This window comes from Cheilinus undulatus, linkage group 7 (genome assembly GCF_018320785.1).
Source record: "Cheilinus undulatus linkage group 7, ASM1832078v1, whole genome shotgun sequence".
NCBI classification, from domain to species: domain Eukaryota; kingdom Metazoa; phylum Chordata; class Actinopteri; order Labriformes; family Labridae; genus Cheilinus; species Cheilinus undulatus.
The window spans coordinates 28,865,261-28,885,121 of record NC_054871.1 but is presented as its reverse complement, the minus strand read 5'-3'; the positions used below and the strand labels follow the sequence as shown (position 1 = coordinate 28,885,121).

Below are 19,861 nucleotides of genomic sequence, written 5' to 3'. Positions count from 1 at the left end.
TTCCTGTACTAGCAGACATACAGAGCTCTGTCCATCCAAATCTCCTTGTGACTTTATATTTGTTTTAATTTGTGCTTCATGGGAAAATTTGATACTTAGTTTGTACTGTTATTGGGATTAATAATGTTAAGGAAGTACAGGAGGACAAACATGTACCCAATGTAATGTCAAAGTAAGACACCTGGTCACCTGGGTGTGATGAAAACTTTCTTAAACATAATTTCAGAATGTTAGCACAGGAGGCCTGGCATTTAGTCTGTTTTATTAATAAGATCAAGTAAAATTAGATAATTAAGAAATTACATTGTTTTCCCCTTTTTTGCTAATTTTTGTTAAGAAAAAAAGTTATTTTGATTCAATAATCAGATTGTATCCAATTGAATCGGATCGGACCGAATCGTTCTGTATTTTAATGAATCGTCAGTGAATCGAATCGTAGTCTGTGAATCAAGATTCCAATCCAATCGTCTTGAGAAGGAGAGATTCACATCCCTACTCTCTACAATAAAAAATTCACTGCAGCATTACATAAAACAAACAGATACAAAGCCTTGAATTTTTAGTTGAGTTTATGTAGTTTTCATCTCTTTACTGCTAAAGAGAGATTTTGGAAATAAATCATTACCTTATGTTTGATTTAAACAGATGATTGAGTAGAAAATTCTTAGATTTTTTTTCTGAAAAGTCAGTTTACTTATGTTTTTTTGTTTTGTTTTGCGAAAGTCCAATATTAGAAGGCTGTGCAGTTTCATTGTTAGATTTTAAGAATATGAAGACAACAGCACTTAATTTTTTTAGAGTGTGAAAAAACTAAGCTTCACTTTTAGAAAGTTATTATAGATACAGTACTTCTTCTCTAATTTTTCATTACATAAAGGTGGAGGATAAAAATTGATTTGCTAGTTATGAAGGGTCTTGCAATTTTAGTAAATCCCTCTAACTTGATTACGGTTAATGTTACGGTATGTATTTTCATTTCTAAATGGTAACATAGATGTTTATGTCTCTCTGGATTAAGGTATTGAAGTCTGCTTCTGAAATTTATGTATAAGATCTGTCCTGAAGCAAAGCGTTCTGTAACATGTACCATGCTTGCAAGAAGTTCAATAAAAAACTTGAATTCCAAAAAATAAAAAAAATAAAATAATAATAATTTTGCTTACACTATATTAAAGCCTTGTTCAGACCAGAGGCAGTTGCAGCCATGTGAACTGAGCCATTGTAGCCTAGTTGACAGTGTTGCCTGCAACTTAGTTTGTCGAGCTGCTAGTGCTACAGGATTTGGTCATTATTTGAGGTTGCAAATTGTACTGAAAAATATTACGATTTGCAATAATGATTGATAAAAAACATAAATTCTGTCATGAGTTTACTTGCAGAGGCACTATTGTAAACTTGTAGCCATTCTGCAGGCATTTTTGTGAAACTTTGAAGTACTACTTAATACAAAGTAATTAAAGCTGTATATGTGGCTATATACTTGCATAGCTAGACATTGCTATGGCACTTGCAATTATATCAACTATACAGCACTACAAGTAGCCAACAGCTGATTTTAGAACACAAGGCATGTCATGTGTTTCAACAGCTAATCAGTGCCTCGTAGCCCAGAGAGGAAGTCAGCTGGTTAAGGTATCCACTTTGGTTCAGATTGGATAAATTTTTTTCAACTTAAATGTAAATGCCACAATTCAATATTTAAATTGTTGAGATTGTTGAATCGGCCCTCTTCCCTTGCAAAATCATCAGTAATGTAAAGAACATAAACTTAAGTAGACCTTATCATCCTGAGTCTGTGAGATACATTATACATAGACCACATACGCTATGTGTTTAACAACAGATATGGCTCACCTGTTGCCAAGAGCAGCCTCCTCCTCGGTGAAAGACAACACCAACTCCTCTAAAAGATGAAACTGCTTCGTGAATAAACAGGAGTAGTTGACAGAAGGTGGGAAATCTCTGGCTTCAAGCTCATGACATAAATTGCCATAAGCTCCCTGTTCTGTTGAAACACCCACAAATGGCTCAAAGGACGGGATCCTGTTGGTTTTTTATTAATGCATTTTTTTTATTTTTTACAAAACCTGAATTGCAACTGTAGCAAGTAACTCTCTTTCACTATCCTCATTCATATTTTATGTTACAAGTTAAATGCATCTGTCAGACTGGCATGAAAAGAAGATAGGCAAACTTAAGCACTGATGCTATTTCAAGATTCAAGAAATTTATTTGCCATTTGTGCGCACACAAAAGTTCGTACACATTGGAATTCTTGTGCAGGGCTCTCAGGGGTTCAAGTTTAAAAACAGATTAAAAGTGCATTTGCAGGAAACCTGCCCATTCAAACGTATACACATTCAGCACATCAAACATCACATCACACAGCACATCAAACCTGACGTTAAAAAAATAGCAGCAGTGAGGCATACAACTAACACTAGTAATAAATATTAAATATTGCACATTAAAGAAGAGCAATATAGAAAGCTTGATTATCTTTACTCTGGCCATCAGTCTCACTGTGGTGGGATAGAAACTGTTATGAAAACGTGTGGTGTTAGTCCTGATGCTGTCTGCTCGTCTGTGTCTCAGATTGTAAGAGCAGTGCTTATGTTCTCAAAGTCCCCCCTGGCAACTGTTAAACTCATTTGTGGAACAAGCTAGCAAGTGTGCATGATTACATTATTGGAGTGGTCACACCCATATACCTGACGGTGGCACAAATCAAAATGGAGATGGTACGGACAACAGCATTAAAAAGTTAAAGTTAAAGCTGTAGCAAGCGATTTATTTTTGGTGTCATATGCCCACAAAAACAACACAACAGGGTCTAGTTATTGAAGCCATCTAACAGAATAACACACTTCTGCATTGCCTCCTCGCACTGAACACACTCTTTAGTAAAACCAGCAAGGGACGATGCTCCAGCCAATGAGGAGGCTAGTACTCGCAGCCAATCAAGGCTCAGGTCAGAGGAAGTGTTCCTATTGGTGCGCTTCTGCCTCTCAGCTCAAGTGAGAAGTTGATACAATTGCGAAATTACCGGTGGTGTTCTGTCACCAAGTGCAATGCAAAGAGTCGGATGCAGTGGTGTAAAGCACGCCGCCATTGGACTCTAGAGCAGAGAAGATGCGTTCTCTGGAGTGACAAATCGTGCTTCTCCATCTGGCAATCTGATGGACGAGTCTGGGTTTGGCGGTTGCCAGGAGAACAGTACTTGTCTGACTGCATTGTGCTAAGTGTAAAGTTTGGTGGAGGGGGGATTATGGTGTGGGTTTGTTTTTCAGGGGCTGGGCTTGGCCCCTTAGTAAGAGATTTTGGACAACTCTATGCCCCCAACTTTGTGGGAATAGTTTGGGAATGCCCCCTTCCTGTTCCATCACGACTGTGCACCAGTGCACAAAGCAAGGTCCATGAAGACATGGATGAGAGAGTTTAGTGTGGATGAACTTGACTGGCCTGCTCAGAGTCCTGACCTCAACCTGACAGAACACCTTTGGGATGAAATAGAGCAGAGACTGAGAGTCAGGCCTTCTCGTCCAACATCAGTGTGTAACCTCGTAAAATGCGCTTCTGGAAGAATGGTCAAAAATTCCCATAAAAACACACTCCTAAACCTTGTGGAAAGCATTCCCCGAAGAGTTGAAGCTGTTATAGCTACACAGTCATATTAAACCCTATAGATTAAAAATGGGATGCCACTTAAGTTCATATGTGAGTCAAGGCAGGTGAGGGAACACTTTTGGCAATATAGTGTTTGTACATTCCTGAAATTTCTCTGTTCAAAGAATTCAGTTCATTGAAGAATTTTGAGGATCCTTGATGTCGCTACAGTCTTCTAAAGGCAGTCGATAATGGAGTATCCTTCAAAAATTGCCGTTCAAGGATTCTTCCTAGGCTTTGAGAAACTGCAAGAGTTGTTGCTATGGAAACCACACATCCTTGTCCTCAGTTGCAGCGGTGTCAACTGACAGGCTTTTACACCATTGCAGAATAGCCTGTTGCGAGTTTCAATTCGTCTCATCATGAGTACATGGTCTGACTTGGGCTTTAGACAAACTTAAGATTTTGATTATAGTTCCTAGAGTCATCCTTATTCATCCCCCGATCGTATTATTGGAGTACAGTTGGAAAATCAGTTTTTGTATCCTTGGAGATATTTAAGGTCAGAGAGAAACCTCAAGGAAAATAGTTGAATTCATTTTTCATAAAGGCAGACTAAAAAAAACCTTTAGTAGTGACCTGCTGAATGCATTAAGCACCAGTACCTGAAATGATGCCATGTGCTGCGGCCCTGCCTTATTTGCTAGGAGAGATGGGGTGCTGTTTTGAAAGCCGTCAACCTCTGCGACCTCCAGCATTTATACGCCTCTTTGGTGGGCGCAGCCTTTCACTGAGTCACTTGCTTTGGCTCACAGACACACACACACAGAAACGGCGTCATACATAAATCAAGCAAGCAACAAGCGTCTGGTGAATGACTTTGCACCGTCTGTCTCCTTCTCTCTTTCATACATACACATGTACTTTTTTCACCGGATGTGTTTTCCACATAAGACGTCTAGATTACACTGCCTCCTCTTTGTGTAGTCTTGCTGTAACTGACTTTAATCCTGCAAGCGTTATGACACATTCTTGTCTAACTACATTGTAGGCTGGGAGCCAGGGGGTTGCTGGGACTAATTTGACAGCTGCCACGGCTCATTATCTAATAAAGGGGACAGTTCTTGGCCCTGCAGTTTAAACCACATTAGTGTAGATGTTATTTGTAATAACCTCACACATTGCAGGCTGTCACTGTGTTTATGTTAGTTCCTCGAATGAGAAAGTCTCAGCTTCCATCTTAGACACGGTAAAAAGGAAATACCAGCAATCCTTTTTCCAGTCAGATGGAAAAGAAATTGAAATGTGTCTGCTGACAGCTTTTATCTTTTTGTCTCATCTTTACCCAGACTCTACAATGGATTCCTTCAGCACCAAAAGCTTAGCCATGCAGGCGCAGAAGAAGCTGATGAGCAAGATGGCAACCAAGAGCGTGGCCAACCTCTTCATTGACGACACTAGCAGCGAGGTGTTGGATGAGCTGTACCGTGTCACCAAGGAGTACACCCGGAACCGCAAAGAGTCCCAGAAGATCATCAAGAACCTGATCAAGATGGTGGTGAAGCTGGGAGTGCTCTACAGAAACAACCAGTTCAACAGCGAAGAGCTGATCCTGGTGGACAACTTCAGGTATGTTGCACGAGTCATTCAAGCAAGAATTTAGCTTTATTTATTTTGATATGCTTTTATGGTTTGATGAAAAAATTCATACCACATGTCTGTGCTCTTAGAATGGAGAAAAAGCCTGGGGGCTTAGCTTAACTTGGCTTGAGTTAGCTTATAAACTTAAAGCACCAGCTAAAATCGCTGTGTCCAGAATGACTCCTGCCAAAACCAGAGCTTATCCTGTTTGTTTGTTCTGTATGCTAAAAAAGAAATAAAAAATTTTGTTTAAATCAAAAGTTACATATTTGAACAATTAAATTCAAATCAGAACTACATATTAAATGTTCCAAAAACATTCAAGTCGGCCTCTGTGTAAAGGCCTTTGCACATTGAGTCAACCTTTGTTCCTGCAGATCGATATCATGCTTCATATGTCAACTCTTTTCACTTTGGTTGAGTAGTTAAACATGAGTTCAATCCTCAAAAGCCTACATACCACTTTTATGTCCATTTTCAATTTCAAAATAACTGTCATACCGTGCTGTACCTACTACATGCTAACTGCTAAGCTTCTCATATTTTCGCCCAGTGAAGTGCCAGGGTAAGGCTCTGACAGGGAGGCAGCAGCAATAAATTGAAGCTACAGCAGCTTCTAGTGGCAGGAGGCTTCATTACACTTTAAAATAGCACGAGACTGAGATAGAAATGATAGGTAATTAGTTTAACTGACTTGTAGACCTTGTCCCTGCTAATTTGATACACAGTTAATCGTTTTAGCTTGCGTGTTCCTAGGCAGCTTTCTTTTTGTGCTGGCAGCGCTCAGGACCTCATTTTCAGAGCACTTCCTGCCAGTGTCTATTGTTGCTACATTACAAAAAAGAAGAAAGACGAGACAGATCAGTTTCTCTTCTGCTATTTCCTTTCGATGTAAAGGCAGAAAGGGTCAAAGACATTACCAATGCCAAAATATTTTAAAGGCTATACCAGTGTTTCCGCTAGACTTTTTTGTCCCTGGTCAAATGCAGTCCTCAAGAATTCCGGCCATTTAGAACAACTACCGGACATTTGCTGTAACATTATTTTGCTGTATTAACAGCAGCAAAACACATAAATCTGATATTCTGTGATACATTGATACATACAAGTCTGTGCTAAACGGGACTGAGGACACATTTTTATTTCCAGACCTGACCCAAAACCGAGACAGTAGAAACCAAGCTAACAGTAAACCTGAGTATTTATTACCCTGTTATTACAGACTGTAGACATGTACACATAGGCCCTAGAACTGACTGTACAAAGACTTTCTCTTATTTTTCGTGTAAGTGGTTTAAAGTTTAGGCTAAAGGCTATGCGCTTTTCCTTACACACGCAGTCAAAAAATATACGCCCACGTTAAACTCATAAACAACAGTTAGCTTCACATTAGCACCATTAGCCTGTAGTACATTGGCCACACTATTATAACTTTGCAGCTTACAACAGCCAAATACCATCCTCCACCGACAACAACTAGGCATGTAAACATAACTCCCCAGTGCTCTGCTAACTGGACACTGCGTTAGAACTCTACATTTCAAATGAATACTGAGTCTTACTGTCAGTTGCTAATATCAGTCCTCATGATGATATAACTGTAAGCTGGAAATCCAACCATCCTGGTTAATTTGGACTAGTCCCGAAAAGACAAAAGCTCCACAGCAGATAGTCTGGTCCAGTCCTCCTCTCATTAACAGCTTATCCAAGACTACTTAGCCAGCGTAAACCTCTCTCTCTCTGCTGCTGCATCAGTGTTTACCACGCTCAGCAGTTCCCTTTGTTTCAGCCTCTCCATTACTCGCAGAGATGACATACTCAAAATTCCTTCATACCGCTGATGATATTTAGCCTTTGGTTAACCAGGAAAACCTCATTTAGATTAAAATTCTGCTTTACAAGAAAGCTCTGGTCAAACTTTTCCTGCAGAGTCTCCAGCCGTACTGAGCATGCTCAGAGAGATAGATTTACTTTGAAGTCATCATGCATACATAATTAGCCATGTGCTTGCCGTCTGAGGAGATAACCCCAGCACCGCAGGACAGTAGATGTAGTAAGATTAGGCAAATTTTAATTTATATTAAAGCATTCTCACAACATATCTTCTAGGTTATGCAAAATATAATATGCAAGTATTCAGTATTTACTTATCTGGTCATTTGCATGTTTTCTGCCGGACATTTTGACTGGTTATATTTTTATTTGCCTGACTTCCGCCCTTTTTACCAGCCAATGACCGGCAATTGCCAGCTAATGGAAACTCAGGGCTATACACAGATATGCAGAAGTAGAGAACAGCAGCTACAAGTGTGTATTTAGGTGCTTTGCTCTGGCTCCTTTACAAAGTTTCATCCAGTGTTTACATTTACTATTCCACAGTCCTTCACTGATGAAAATGAGTTGGGATTTAGCAGGAATAAAACTTTTGCTGGTGTTCTTTATCTTTTTTATGTTTATTTTAAAGAAGCATATCATATTTATGATATGAGATTTTAGCTTGTATTTTTATGCAGTATGTATTTTGACATTTCTCAGGAGATATTAGGCTTTTCATTTCTGTCCCTTTTTTTCTTTTCCTCTTTTTTCATGTTTACTGCATCACAGGCAATACCAACGGTTACTGGAAACTGTAAATAACATTAGATGGAACAGACTGTAAGGTGCACTACTGTCAGTTTAAAAGTATATATTTTTATATTGAACGTTTATTTAACCAGGTAAGTCCTTAAGATCAGAGATCTCCTCTTCAAGGGAGATACGACCAAGTAATAAATGAGGGAAATCTAAAATTGTAAATTGGGATTTTATGCTGTCTTTCCTGTAAGAATTGAACCGATACCAAACCATGAACCTAAAACCATAGCTGTGACCTCTATGAACTGTTACACTTCAAGATCGTATGTCTTTTTCAACATGCAGCAATTTCTGATGAAAAATCCAACTCAATGTGCAAAGGCCTTCAATTTTTGACATTTAAGACCTTGCTTTGACTTTTCCAACTGGTAAAAACTGTTTTCAAAGTGTTGCTTGACTTAGCTTAGCTCAACAAAAAAAAATACCAACAGCTAGCTGTGTCCAAAAATGCTTTCAGAAAAATTTAGGTAATCATGTTTGTTCAATATGTACATCCAAAGTAAAAATAAGTTGCATATGAGCTGCCAACTGGAACTATGAAATTGCTGATAGTTAGGTAAAAATACAAATCCATTACTAAAACCAGAATCTCATTATGATGACAATAAAATGTACAAGTCGCACATTTATGCATTTTTAAAATGTCATTTTAATCTTTATTTACCCCCGAAGTTTTGTCATTGACAGTTCATACGCAGTAGCCCATACTGTCAGCCTGGTGGTTATTTCAAGTATAGCAATGCGATACATTTGTTTAACTGTGTTTCAGGAATGAATACATATATTTAGAACTAAACAAACCAGTTTGCTATCACCAGTCTTTCTGCTAAGCTCAGCTAAATCTTTTTCTGTTTCTTGCTTTATATTTTACACAAATGTAATGGTACATCTCAAAGGGGTTTTCCTAGTAAATTAATTAAAACAAATAAGGGAAGACTGAATCCTGTCATTATCCACCTAAACCTTAAGCATGGGCACATAAAATACATCCAACATGGCAGCATCTTATCAGAGATTTGATCACTTTTACTGTATATTTGAACATTGTTGTATCAGACTTTGACAGTCATTGAGGTTCTGGTGGAGAGCTTCATATGGGGAGATCTGCATCTCAATTATATTTTTATGTGCTGATGGAGGCAAATTAAGGAAATTATCTTTCAGATCAGTTTATATATTTCCCAGTAAAAAAATAAAGTCAGCTTGGAGGCATCTGAAGCAGACATTAGTGCACAGTATGGAGAATGGTGATTATGCTAGTATGGAGATGCATCGCTGTGAAGGACAATCCTATAACTGATTGGGGGTAGTGAAACTTTTCAAAAGAAAATCATAGGACAGCACTTTCTATTTTTACTTCCCTCTGCTGCTCCAGTCAGAATTAGAAACTGACAGCCTCTCCTCTCTCTCCCGTCATCTCACAGGAAGAAAGTTCACACTCTGGCCATGACGGCGGTCAGTTTCCACCAGATCGAGTTCACCTTTGACCGCCGCGTCATGAGCGCCATTTTGAATGATTGCCGTGAACTTCTGCACCAGGCCATCAAACGCCACCTGACAGCCAAGAGCCACTCACGAGTCAACCACGTGTTCAATCATTTCGCCGACTGTGACTTCCTGGCGGCTCTGTATGGGCCCTCGGAGGTTTACCGTGCTCACCTGCAGAGGATCTGTAACGGGGTCAACAAGATGCTCGATGAGGGAAATCTCTGACCTCAACCAATCTCGTCTTCGAACATCTTTACCTCTAGTCACCCCCTAATGAACCATCCATCCAGCAGGTTTTTTTTTTAAGGTGACAATAATGAAAATTTCCCATTTGTCTCTTCTCTGTGTTAATGTGTGCCTTTCAGCCATTACTGTAACACTGAAACTCTCTCTGCTAGTTTGTCCAAAGTCAGATTGTTTTTGTTAATCCACAGCAGATGTTTTATTTTGAATGAATGTATAACTTTAAGCTCTTATCAGTATATTCAGGAGAAGGAGCCTTGACAACTGTGCCTTCGAAAACATATTTTTATCGTCCTTCCAAGGGCGGTAAGCTTGCTCTCTTATTCAATCAAAAAGACATGAATCCAGGCACAGGCCTTCAGTCCTATCTCTGTAAGGTGTTTTTAATGGACAAAGGTTATGGGAAGCGCTGACAAAAAAGTGAATTTACATCTTTTCCATATACCCAAGGAAGAAGTGTTCTGTTTTTTTTTTTTTTTGTCTTGTTTTTCTATAAATATTTTTGCACTCGATCCTGAACAAACGCTGTACTGTACCTCCCTGTCTACATGAAACAAGTCAAATAATCCTGCTTAGCCTGCATTTTACAGCTCTCCCCATCATGCACTGAAGTCCACTTTGTAGACAGGCCAGGCTTTTGTTTAGAAGGCACCTATAAACCTAGTTTTCCTTATTATAGGCTGGTTTATAGCCACCACATCAAAAATGAAGTATTTGGGTCGAAGTGGGACCATAAAAGTGAAGGAATTTGATTGTGCTGCACATTGTTGACTCGACTGTCTTGCTAGCTGTGTGCTTGCTTATCTCTGTTTTTTTTTTGTCTGTAAAATGTCTTCACAGGGGTGGGGGTGGGGGATTGACACCAGGTGCAAAGGTTGCACTGTCATTTTGTCAGAGGGGAATACAGCATGAGTACAGTGGAAATGCTCATTATAATAGATGTCTGAGCCTAGGGCCAGCTGTGTTTCAGGTTTATCTGCATTTCCATGGGTTTGTCCATAAAAGCACAAAAACTGCAGTTCACATTCTGACAGATCTGGACTAAAAAGACTCCCCATGAGCAGTGGGATGAAAAGCTGGACCAAAAACTGCAGCTCTGTATCTATGAAAAGGACCAGGCAGGGTATATAGAGATTAGAGCAGAGACAAACACAGTACCTGATTGTACTCTCCTCTGCAATTATAGCTCCACACTCCAGGGTGGTATAATGGCCCGGAGCCTGCCTCTGTCGAGCAGCCTCTCCACTTCACCACACAGCAGCCTCATGTAATGTGACGAAGATTACCATCACTGTTTGCGAGATGCAAGTCCTTTTTAATGGAGTGAAAGATGTTGTGTTTCTTCCTTATAAAGGACCATATGAATAGTTACTATCCCTCTCCAACCTCACATAATAGCTGTCTTTCCTTTTTGTCTATGTGTTTTTGTATCACTGAGCCTGTCTGGGAGATTGTTTTGTGCTGCGGCCTCATTTTGTATTCTGTATGTGTGTATGCTTGTGTGTGTGTTTGTGTGCGTACCTGTGAGAGAATTGGAAATTGAGCCGTGTAATAAGCGCTGTGCTTTTCCAGATAGGATTGCTGAAACTTTAACTCCATCCACAGCAGCTCTGCCAAAGAAAAGAAGGCTGATGTCACTTAAATGCAGTCTCTTTCCAGGGGAACATTTCAGAAAAAAAAACAGTATGCACTTGATAATAACTCTGCTTATGGTGATAATGAAGACAAAGGTGATGGCTGTTGTAGTTCTGAACTTTTTTTGTAACTTACCTTTTAATTCTTCAATGACTGCCCTGAGTGTATTCCCGTTTGTTGGACTCATTTGACTCTGACTGCACCATTTTGGCAGGCTTTGAACTAAATCCTTTTTCCTAATTCCACAAAAACAGTTGACTTTAATTGTCTTTGGATGTCATTTTCTCCAATCCCTCCACATCTCAGGGTTAGTTTAAATCTCCCTCGGTTTAAAATGCATGACACACTTTGCAGAAATCACCACAAACTCTGCAACAGCCCCACTTGTTTTACTGAAGTCCATTGAATGAAACCAATTTATCTTGTTGGGTTTTTACTTTTGTGAATTGACAACTGTTTCTATTTCGCTTATGTACATATAATTGTTTTTGTTTCTCTATTATGTACCTGTGCACAACAAATATAACACAAATATACTTTTTTAAATGAATACATTTCCTGTCTTTTTTTTCCCCCAGTGTATTCCCATCTGTACGTTGAATGTTGGAATTTTCCGGCCAGATCTGGGGGGGGGGTTAATCTGACAGAATGTCTGACCTGGATTTAGTTAGCCAAATCCCTTCCTCCTGCTTGCAGCATTGTTAGGAAGCTATGAAAGCAAACACAAACCCATCTGACTGTCAAACAATTCAAATTATGGGTCATTTTTTTTCCACTTCCTGCAGGCCCACACCACGGTCTAAGGTTGAACAGGAAATGAGCGAATCAGAAAGACTTTTTTTGCTTCTGTTTTTTTGAAACTTTAAATATTCAGCTCATCTGTGAGAGTAGCTGGAGAAACACTTGATGTGAATTCGGTTTGGGTTTAATCTGTCAATGACTTTGCTTCTACTCAGACTTTGGAATGATAATTTGGCCTGTAGCACGTCTGCACATCCTCCCTGCAGCCCACTTGAAAGGCTTCTGCGATACCAAGTGCCCAATTATCATCTAATGGTCATTATCTCAACGTGCATTTCTTCTTTTAGTGAACGCACCCTGGAGTGACGAGAGTTATGACTATACTGAAATTTGAGCACAGCTCAATCACGTCCCACTGTCTCCCTGTTTTCCTCTTACTGTCCTTTTTTGATGCAACAGTGATGTCAAACAGAGCAAAAAATCATCCCAAAATCAACGCTAATGATAAACTTCTGTCTGTCTTCTACTGTAGGGGAGTTGTGTGAGAGGTAGAAGGAAGAGAAAAGAAGGGGTGGATAAGAGTTGAGGATTTCAGTTTGCTTATTTTTCTCTCTTTTAAGCATCTGTATGTCATGCCCAAACACTTTTTGGAAATTAAAATTTGAAAATGACAGTCACAACGTGATTATCAGTGGATGTGACTGAAGGCTCTTAATGCATTTGGTGAAGCGAGCTTCCACTGGGGCATAATTATCATTTTGACATAATGAAGTGACTACAAAAGAGCTGTCCTGCATCCTAAGAAGGGGGAAAATTAAGCGTGCAGAGGACCCCATTACTCTTTCCACTTGTGCTCAAGCATGGCTTACTGAGTAATGATTTGTGCTGCGGACCTCTAACCTGAACTAAACAAAGTTGAGCTGGGGCATTGTAGCATCCGACTCTTCTCCAGGATCAAAGGAGTGATTCTCTTGCATGGCTGTGCGCACATAAAAACCCTGTTAGGAAGGACAAACCCAGCCGGATTATCATGGTCCATCCCTGCAAGGATACAGGCAGTTGGTTTTGGCATAACACTACAAAGTCTGGCCGCCTGTCAATACAGGCACAAACACCCTAATGTTTGAGTTCTGGGTGGTGCAACAAAACAAACCACAGGGCATTGTGTTCAAACAGCAGGCTATTGTCTGCACTCATACAACATCACACAGCCATATTTCTACATTTTCTTTTATCATCAGTGTGGTCAAAAATGCCTTTTAGGCCTAATGAGAGAAAAAAAGCCCCCTGATTGCAGTCAAAAGATGAGTGGTACTAAAGAAAAAAGCAATTGCAGCTATTTCAATGATTGCAGCTCTGATGACAGAAGAGAATATGTATTTGTTGATTTATGTTGTAGCATAAAAGTGAAAGCAGGTTTATATTCTCAGCTGCAGATAACAATTGAATTATTGTGCGAATAAACCCACGAGGTTACCCACCGTATGCAAAACTGTTATCACTCTTTGATTTAGTCGCCACACTGCCTGTTTTGGTTCCCTATTTCTATGGAAATGTTCATGTCAAGGCCGACATCTCAATCTAACAGCTACATCCATGTTTTCTAAATCTTATTACAGAGGGTGCAGGGTGTTAAAGGAGAAGTGCCTTTTACACCAGGTCTTTGCTGACCTTTCAAGCACTTTCAAATTTTTTCTCAACACCAATCTCATGTAGGTTAGCTGGCAGAGCAGAGCAGAGCGAGCACTGCTTATTATGTATTACTTTGCTTTTGTAGTCCCTCCACATCATTACTCATCCAGTATGCTTAAAGGTGCTCTCCCCTCTGGCAAGCATAGCTATGACAGTCAGCTTTGGAAGTTAGAAGTCTTTCAAAACTCTTTTTTTTCTCTGTCTTTTCTCTGCCTCTCTTACTCTTTCTTGGTGTCCCTGCTCCCCTCTCTATCTCTCTCTCTTACTCAAGTCCTCAGAGAGCACCTGACTGACGTGTTGTTCAAGGATGAAAAGCACGGCGGAGGGGAATCCAAAAGCAAACAACACAAAAATATATGAGTCGACAGGAAAGACACTGCAGCGCACGCACACATACACAACTCAGTGCTGAGGCCCTGAGGATTATCAGCAGCGCGACACTGGACACTTCAGGGAAGACAGCATCTGCTCACTTCCATATTTAATATGACAAAAAAGAACAATGTGTTCTCAGAAAACTTTCACTTTGTGTCAAAACAGAGCAACATTCAGCGATGCAAACACAGGTAATCTACACAAAACCTGCACATTTCTGCTGTCCAGGTGACTGTACAAAGCGCCCAAGTGCCCAAACCATTCACAGTGTGACTAAAAGCCATTTTGCACAGGAAATTTAGACAGACACGGGGCCTTTTGCTTTCAAAGCTTTGCTTTAACGTCTATCTTTTCCACAAAGTTATGTAAGGTGTTCAGAGATGTCCTCTCTCTCTTTTCTCTGTCGGAGAAATTTTACTAGGAAACTGTACCTGCAGTGGCAGCAGAGTTCAGCAGACACACATCCATACAGCTGTACAGTTCCCAGCATGCACGCTCTGCTGCTTCTGGACGGTCCGCCAGTTTGTTACAGGACTCAAAACAAGTGAGGGAGCACTACAGGAGGGAGTGGACAAGGTTACAATGAGGCCATATGCTGTTTGCTTCCCCTATAACCAACTGTTCCAGGGATACTGAAACTACATCATGGTGACAAAATGCCCCAAGTTTTTGGGAAGATGTAAGAAATACTGCAGGGGAAATATAAAGGTGAATTTTTCCTGCAGTCTCAGACTGTTCTTTAACCTTTAATCACTCACAAAGTCATCACATTTATATAAAATCTGAGTGGAGGCAGGACTCAAGTGGTTAACCAGGCAGAAAGCAAACGCAGCAACTATGACAGCCACTTATTACAACACATTGACTTTAAATTGTTGTATAATGATAAGTGTGTGTTTCACTGCCTTGTTATTTTGGCCTTCACAAACTGAAAGGCTGATTGGAGGAAAAGTGACGTTAAAGAGACATGAATTCATAAAAAAAATACACAAACGTAGAGAAACAGAGAAGAGGTTGTTTTTTTCCCTCTTCAATAGAAGTACTCAGATGTTTAAAGGAACTAAATGGAAATCGTCAGCTCATGTGGTCACCGAACTGTTTTCGAAAATATGTATATATATACTGTGAATATGAGACTAGAAAACACTGGATGACCTGTTAATATAAAAAAGGATAAATTATAGACTGTATCTTAACATGGACGACATATTACCATCTCCTTTCATTGAACAACGTTGAAGCCAAGGGTTGTTTTGTCAGTTATTCTGACACAAAAAATATCCATAAATCAGGCACTGACATATGATTTGGTGATGCCATTAGGGATCAAGACAAGCACTTGAGGAATCTGGCTGTAACCTGGCACACCAAATAGACTGTTTCAATTATCTATTGCATGGTATCTAGTTCACAGTCATCTGGACAACTTCCCATACAAAGTGTTTGGAAAGGGAACAAACTATGAAAAAAATCTCGGAGGGTGATCAGATGAATGTTCCGTCTGTCTCATTCATTAAAGGCCAGTCAGAGCCAGAAAACACACGATGCAGTATCATGTATGCTCCCAGTCTGAACTCCACATAGGAGCTGCTTTCGATTCAAGCAATTGGTGCATTAACCCCTGCCAAAGCTGGTCAGGAAAAGAGCAAAAGCATGTTTTCCACCATGAAAAGCCTTTTAGTTCTCTTCCTTTAATAAAGAAATGTCCAGATCTGATGAAAACTGTTGCTATAGCTACAGCTGAGCTAATTGCTTCACCGGCGGCAGCCATTGTTTATCAGCTTGCAGTACAACTACAACATACCTGTAATAACCACAAACTCATGCTGAGGCTGGTTGGAAAAAGAGTAACCAACCTCTGCCAAGAGAAGCTTTCAGTGCAATTTTTAACTCTTCTTTTTACTTATCTCCTTCTTCTTTCTCCCACTCTCTCTCTTCTCTCTTGAGCTAACTTATCTGAATAAAGCAAAAACAAGAAATTCTCAAAAGAATGAGTACTTGGACATAATTCATGTAAATATAACTATCATGACACAATTGGGGAATGGAAAAAAAAATATGTCTGATTTATACTTTAATTTCATAGTTTGACCCATGTCTATAGGAGGGGACATGGGTCATGAGACGTGGTTTATGATCTCCACTGCAGTCTGTCAGCAGGGGGTGTTTTCAGACATGTTTTGCCCATCTCTTTATACAGTTATAACTGAAAGACGCTCAATACTTAATTCTTGACCTGAAAAAATGAATGTTTACAAAGGACATTATATGCATATTTCATGAGAATTAGAAAATTCTGACAGATTTGTAATGCATAATGTAAAGTTTTGTCTTTACAATAAAGTAAGAGTGTAACTGTGAGGTTCCTGTGTGGGAGAGGTTTTGCTTAGTAAGCAGGAACTGCCTGGCCTGCAAGTTTCCCTCATAAAATGGTGATTAACCTCTACATGAATAAAATGGTTTATAATTTGGTTAGCAGCATTATTTTGGATGGTGCAAGCATTAGAAAGGGCCTCAGTTATCTCTTGATGATTTAAGATTGCTGATACTAGATTCTGTGCAGGCTCAGTAATGGTGACACAGCTCAATATTTGTACAGAAACGTGTATCAGCCTCCACATATATCAACTAAATACTACATTCAACTTCACATTCCACATGTCAACCTAACTATGCATGTTTAATCTGTTCATTGATTAATTCCATTTTCAATGAATTTAAAACTTTCAACTGATTTAGGAAAACTTCTCATATTCTTAGTGTCATTCCATCTATTGAATAAATTATTTTTCAGTCAATTTTGTTGTAATTTCATATGCTTCATATACTGTGTAAGATTGATGATTTCTGTGCCACATGATGTTATGCTCGTTTTGGCTATAGGTTTTGCCATGTGGTAAGTGCTTCATTGTTTGTTGTGATAATTTGTCCATGAAGGTAATTCTTGATTTATTTTAGGTGTAAATCACAATTACATATAGGCATATGTATTTCACTCATTCATGTTCATTTATTACTTCTTTTTATGATTTTTAAGTTTGATAAATACATGTAATGCATCCAACCATCCATCCATTATGTGCACCACTTATCCCAGTTGGGGTCATAGGGCCAGTAGCCTACCCCAGCTGTCACTGGGCAAGAGGCGGGGCACACCCCTGACTGGTCAGCAGTCAAATACATGGCTCACATAAAGACTTGAACAGCTCAGTACCCTCACACTCACACTTATAAACAATTTAAAGTCACCAATTAATTTAACAAGTGTTTTTTGGACAGTGGGAGGGAAGAGTACCTGAAGAGAACCCACACATGCACAAGGAGATCATGTAAACTCTGTACACAAAAGCACTGTCTGACCAGGACTCAAACCAGTTAACTTCTTGCTATGAGGCAACACAGGCCACTGTGCAGCATGTAATGCAGAAACTATAATCAATGAGCAATTGTGATTAATCATTGTGATCTCAATATCAATCAAAATAATTTTGATCATGATTTTTACTAAAAGAGTTGCAAGTAGTAAGTGAGAAGTCCTAATAGATAAAAAGAAAGAAAGCTACTAGGCCTGTCAAACGTTTTAGAATTTTCAATCGTGATTAATTTTGGTCAGATATGGGAGAATATGATGGCTTGACACTTAGCCACATCAACCTTGGTCCTGTACTGCTCTGGCCTTCTGACGACCATCCTCCAGACCTTTGCCAGGCCACTGCCCAATCTCTCTAGGTATCCTCCCAGCGGCCCCTTCAATGAAGCATGTGGTCACCTTGGCGTCGGGAACAGCCCATCGGGTTCCTGGGCACCCAGTGTCTGGTGAGCTGGGTCAGGCACGGGAAAGTGTGCTAGGTGTCTGTAAAAAGTGCAGCTGCCATTCCCATATCAGGCAGCTGCCATTCCCATCCTCACTCTTCTGAGTGCGTTAGCATTAGACACATGGTCTTGCCAATGATACCAGAAGTTGTGCTGAAGAGAAGTTGTCACAAAGTAGTCCAATTGGTGCCCCTTGCCATCAATCAATGTCCAAGCCTCACAAAAGTATAGTAAAACTGGAAGGACCAAGGACCGAAACAATCAGACTTATGTCTGCATGCTCAGATACAAGGAACACCATACTTTCTTGCTCAGCAAACCCATCGCCCCATGCACAAGTCAAAGTCTGTGGTTGTTCTTAGTCTTGCAGTCAATGGGTCGATGGATTACACTACCACAGTAGAGACCTTCTCTACAACTTCCACGCTCTCTGAATTTCTGTTGTCAATCACAATTAATGTTCCCTGTGTCCCATTCTGAAATTCCACTATCTTGTTTTTGTTTTGGATTTTTGCTGTCTTAAATTAAGGGTAACTAACTTCCTATTTGAATAAAAACCTGGTTTTATTTGGAAAGAAATCAAGGAACCTCTGGTGAATTATAGACTGTGACATGAACTTAACCATCGTAAAAGGATTGAGAAGGAAATAAGGAAATGGTGAAAAGGTACATGATGATAACACAAGGTGCACATGACTTCTGTCTTGTCCACTGAGTTGTCTGAGAGTTTTTTTCAACTATAATGAGACATGAAGGTGCAGTGGTGTATTTATTTTACATCACTGTGGCTGCAGAGAGAGTGGTTTACCCAAAGTTTGCTAAAAGGGACAATAAAGCATGCAATCAATGCAATTTTTTAAAAATGAATGACCTAATTACTGACAGCTCTATGTTTACACCATTTCTGTTTTTTCAGACTCACCAAATAAGGAGCCATGGAGTTTTAACTGGACACAACATGCATCACCTTTGCAGAAAACATTATACTTAGTTAAGCTATCACTTGAAATCAATTTTTTGCATCTTTGCATATGTTTTTTGATTTTCTATTAATGTTTGAACCCTGTTCTTAGTTTCATTCAGCCATGCAAAGGAATTATTAATTTGCATGAACATGTGCTCATTAAATAAATTTAAACTCAAATGGTTAAGCTTTATTTTAAGGTAAGTTTCACTTCTAAATTCCTTTAAACTTATAAATGCTGACAAGCACACAGATATGGACATATATAAAGTCTCTTAAGGCAGGGGCAACCCCACCAAAAGACAGAAATAGTCGTTAGCTCTGAGCACTCACATGCCGTGAGGAACAATCCTCTAAAGGATTAATAGTGGCTGCTCCATTACTTCTACTCTTTATAGTATTTTTTTTTTTATCCAGACTAGCGGTCATTACGTGCTGACAGCAGTCTGTCCACATGTAGGCAGGAATCTTCTTAGCCTGCAGATTACACAGAGCCTCTGTCTGTTTCCTCTCCACCCCCCTCCTACCTGTATTGTAAAAATATGTCAGTGAATGAAGTCATGTTTTCATAGGGCACTACCAGAGGAATACATTGGCATGCTGACTAACAGAATGACAGATGCTTTGAGTGTCTCACCACTGAGTGACAGCAAACTGTCAAGGCTTTTTGTGTGGCTGTGTTTCCGTCTTTTCATTTCAAACGCTGCCAGGGAGGGAGGGTCCCATCCAAGCAGCCGCAGTTGAGTGAAAAAAAAGGCACCTAGGAGGCATTTTTGGGCTTGTCAGACACAAGAAATCTAATCCAGACAGCCAAGAATTGGAATTTGAATGAGAAACCCAAAAATAGCAGCTGTCTCCGCATAATTGGAACAAATAGAAGTTGGATATGCGGCAGAAAATAAAACGGGGAAAACAACTGGGATGTAACGGGACACTATTTGCTGACAGTTAGAATAATCTGGGGAGAGCTGTGCCACAGGCAGGCTGTTGTTTGTAGGCAGGCAGCTTATAGTTTCTGTCAAACTGGTG

General features: G+C 39.7%; 1 protein-coding gene across 2 annotated transcripts in view; it reads left to right on the top strand.

Moving 5' to 3' along the window:
• Positions 1-11,797, top strand: part of tnfaip8l1 (tumor necrosis factor, alpha-induced protein 8-like 1) — a 43,067-nt gene extending 31,270 nt beyond the window's left edge. For both annotated transcript variants that reach the window (XM_041790714.1, XM_041790715.1), the window contains exons 2-3: positions 4,956-5,235; positions 9,306-11,797. In XM_041790714.1, coding sequence (XP_041646648.1) covers positions 4,956-5,235; positions 9,306-9,594 — 569 coding nt within the window. In that variant the 3' untranslated portion in view covers positions 9,595-11,797. The remainder of the gene's footprint in view (positions 1-4,955; positions 5,236-9,305) is intronic.
• The last annotated feature ends 8,064 nt before the right edge of the window (positions 11,798-19,861 follow it).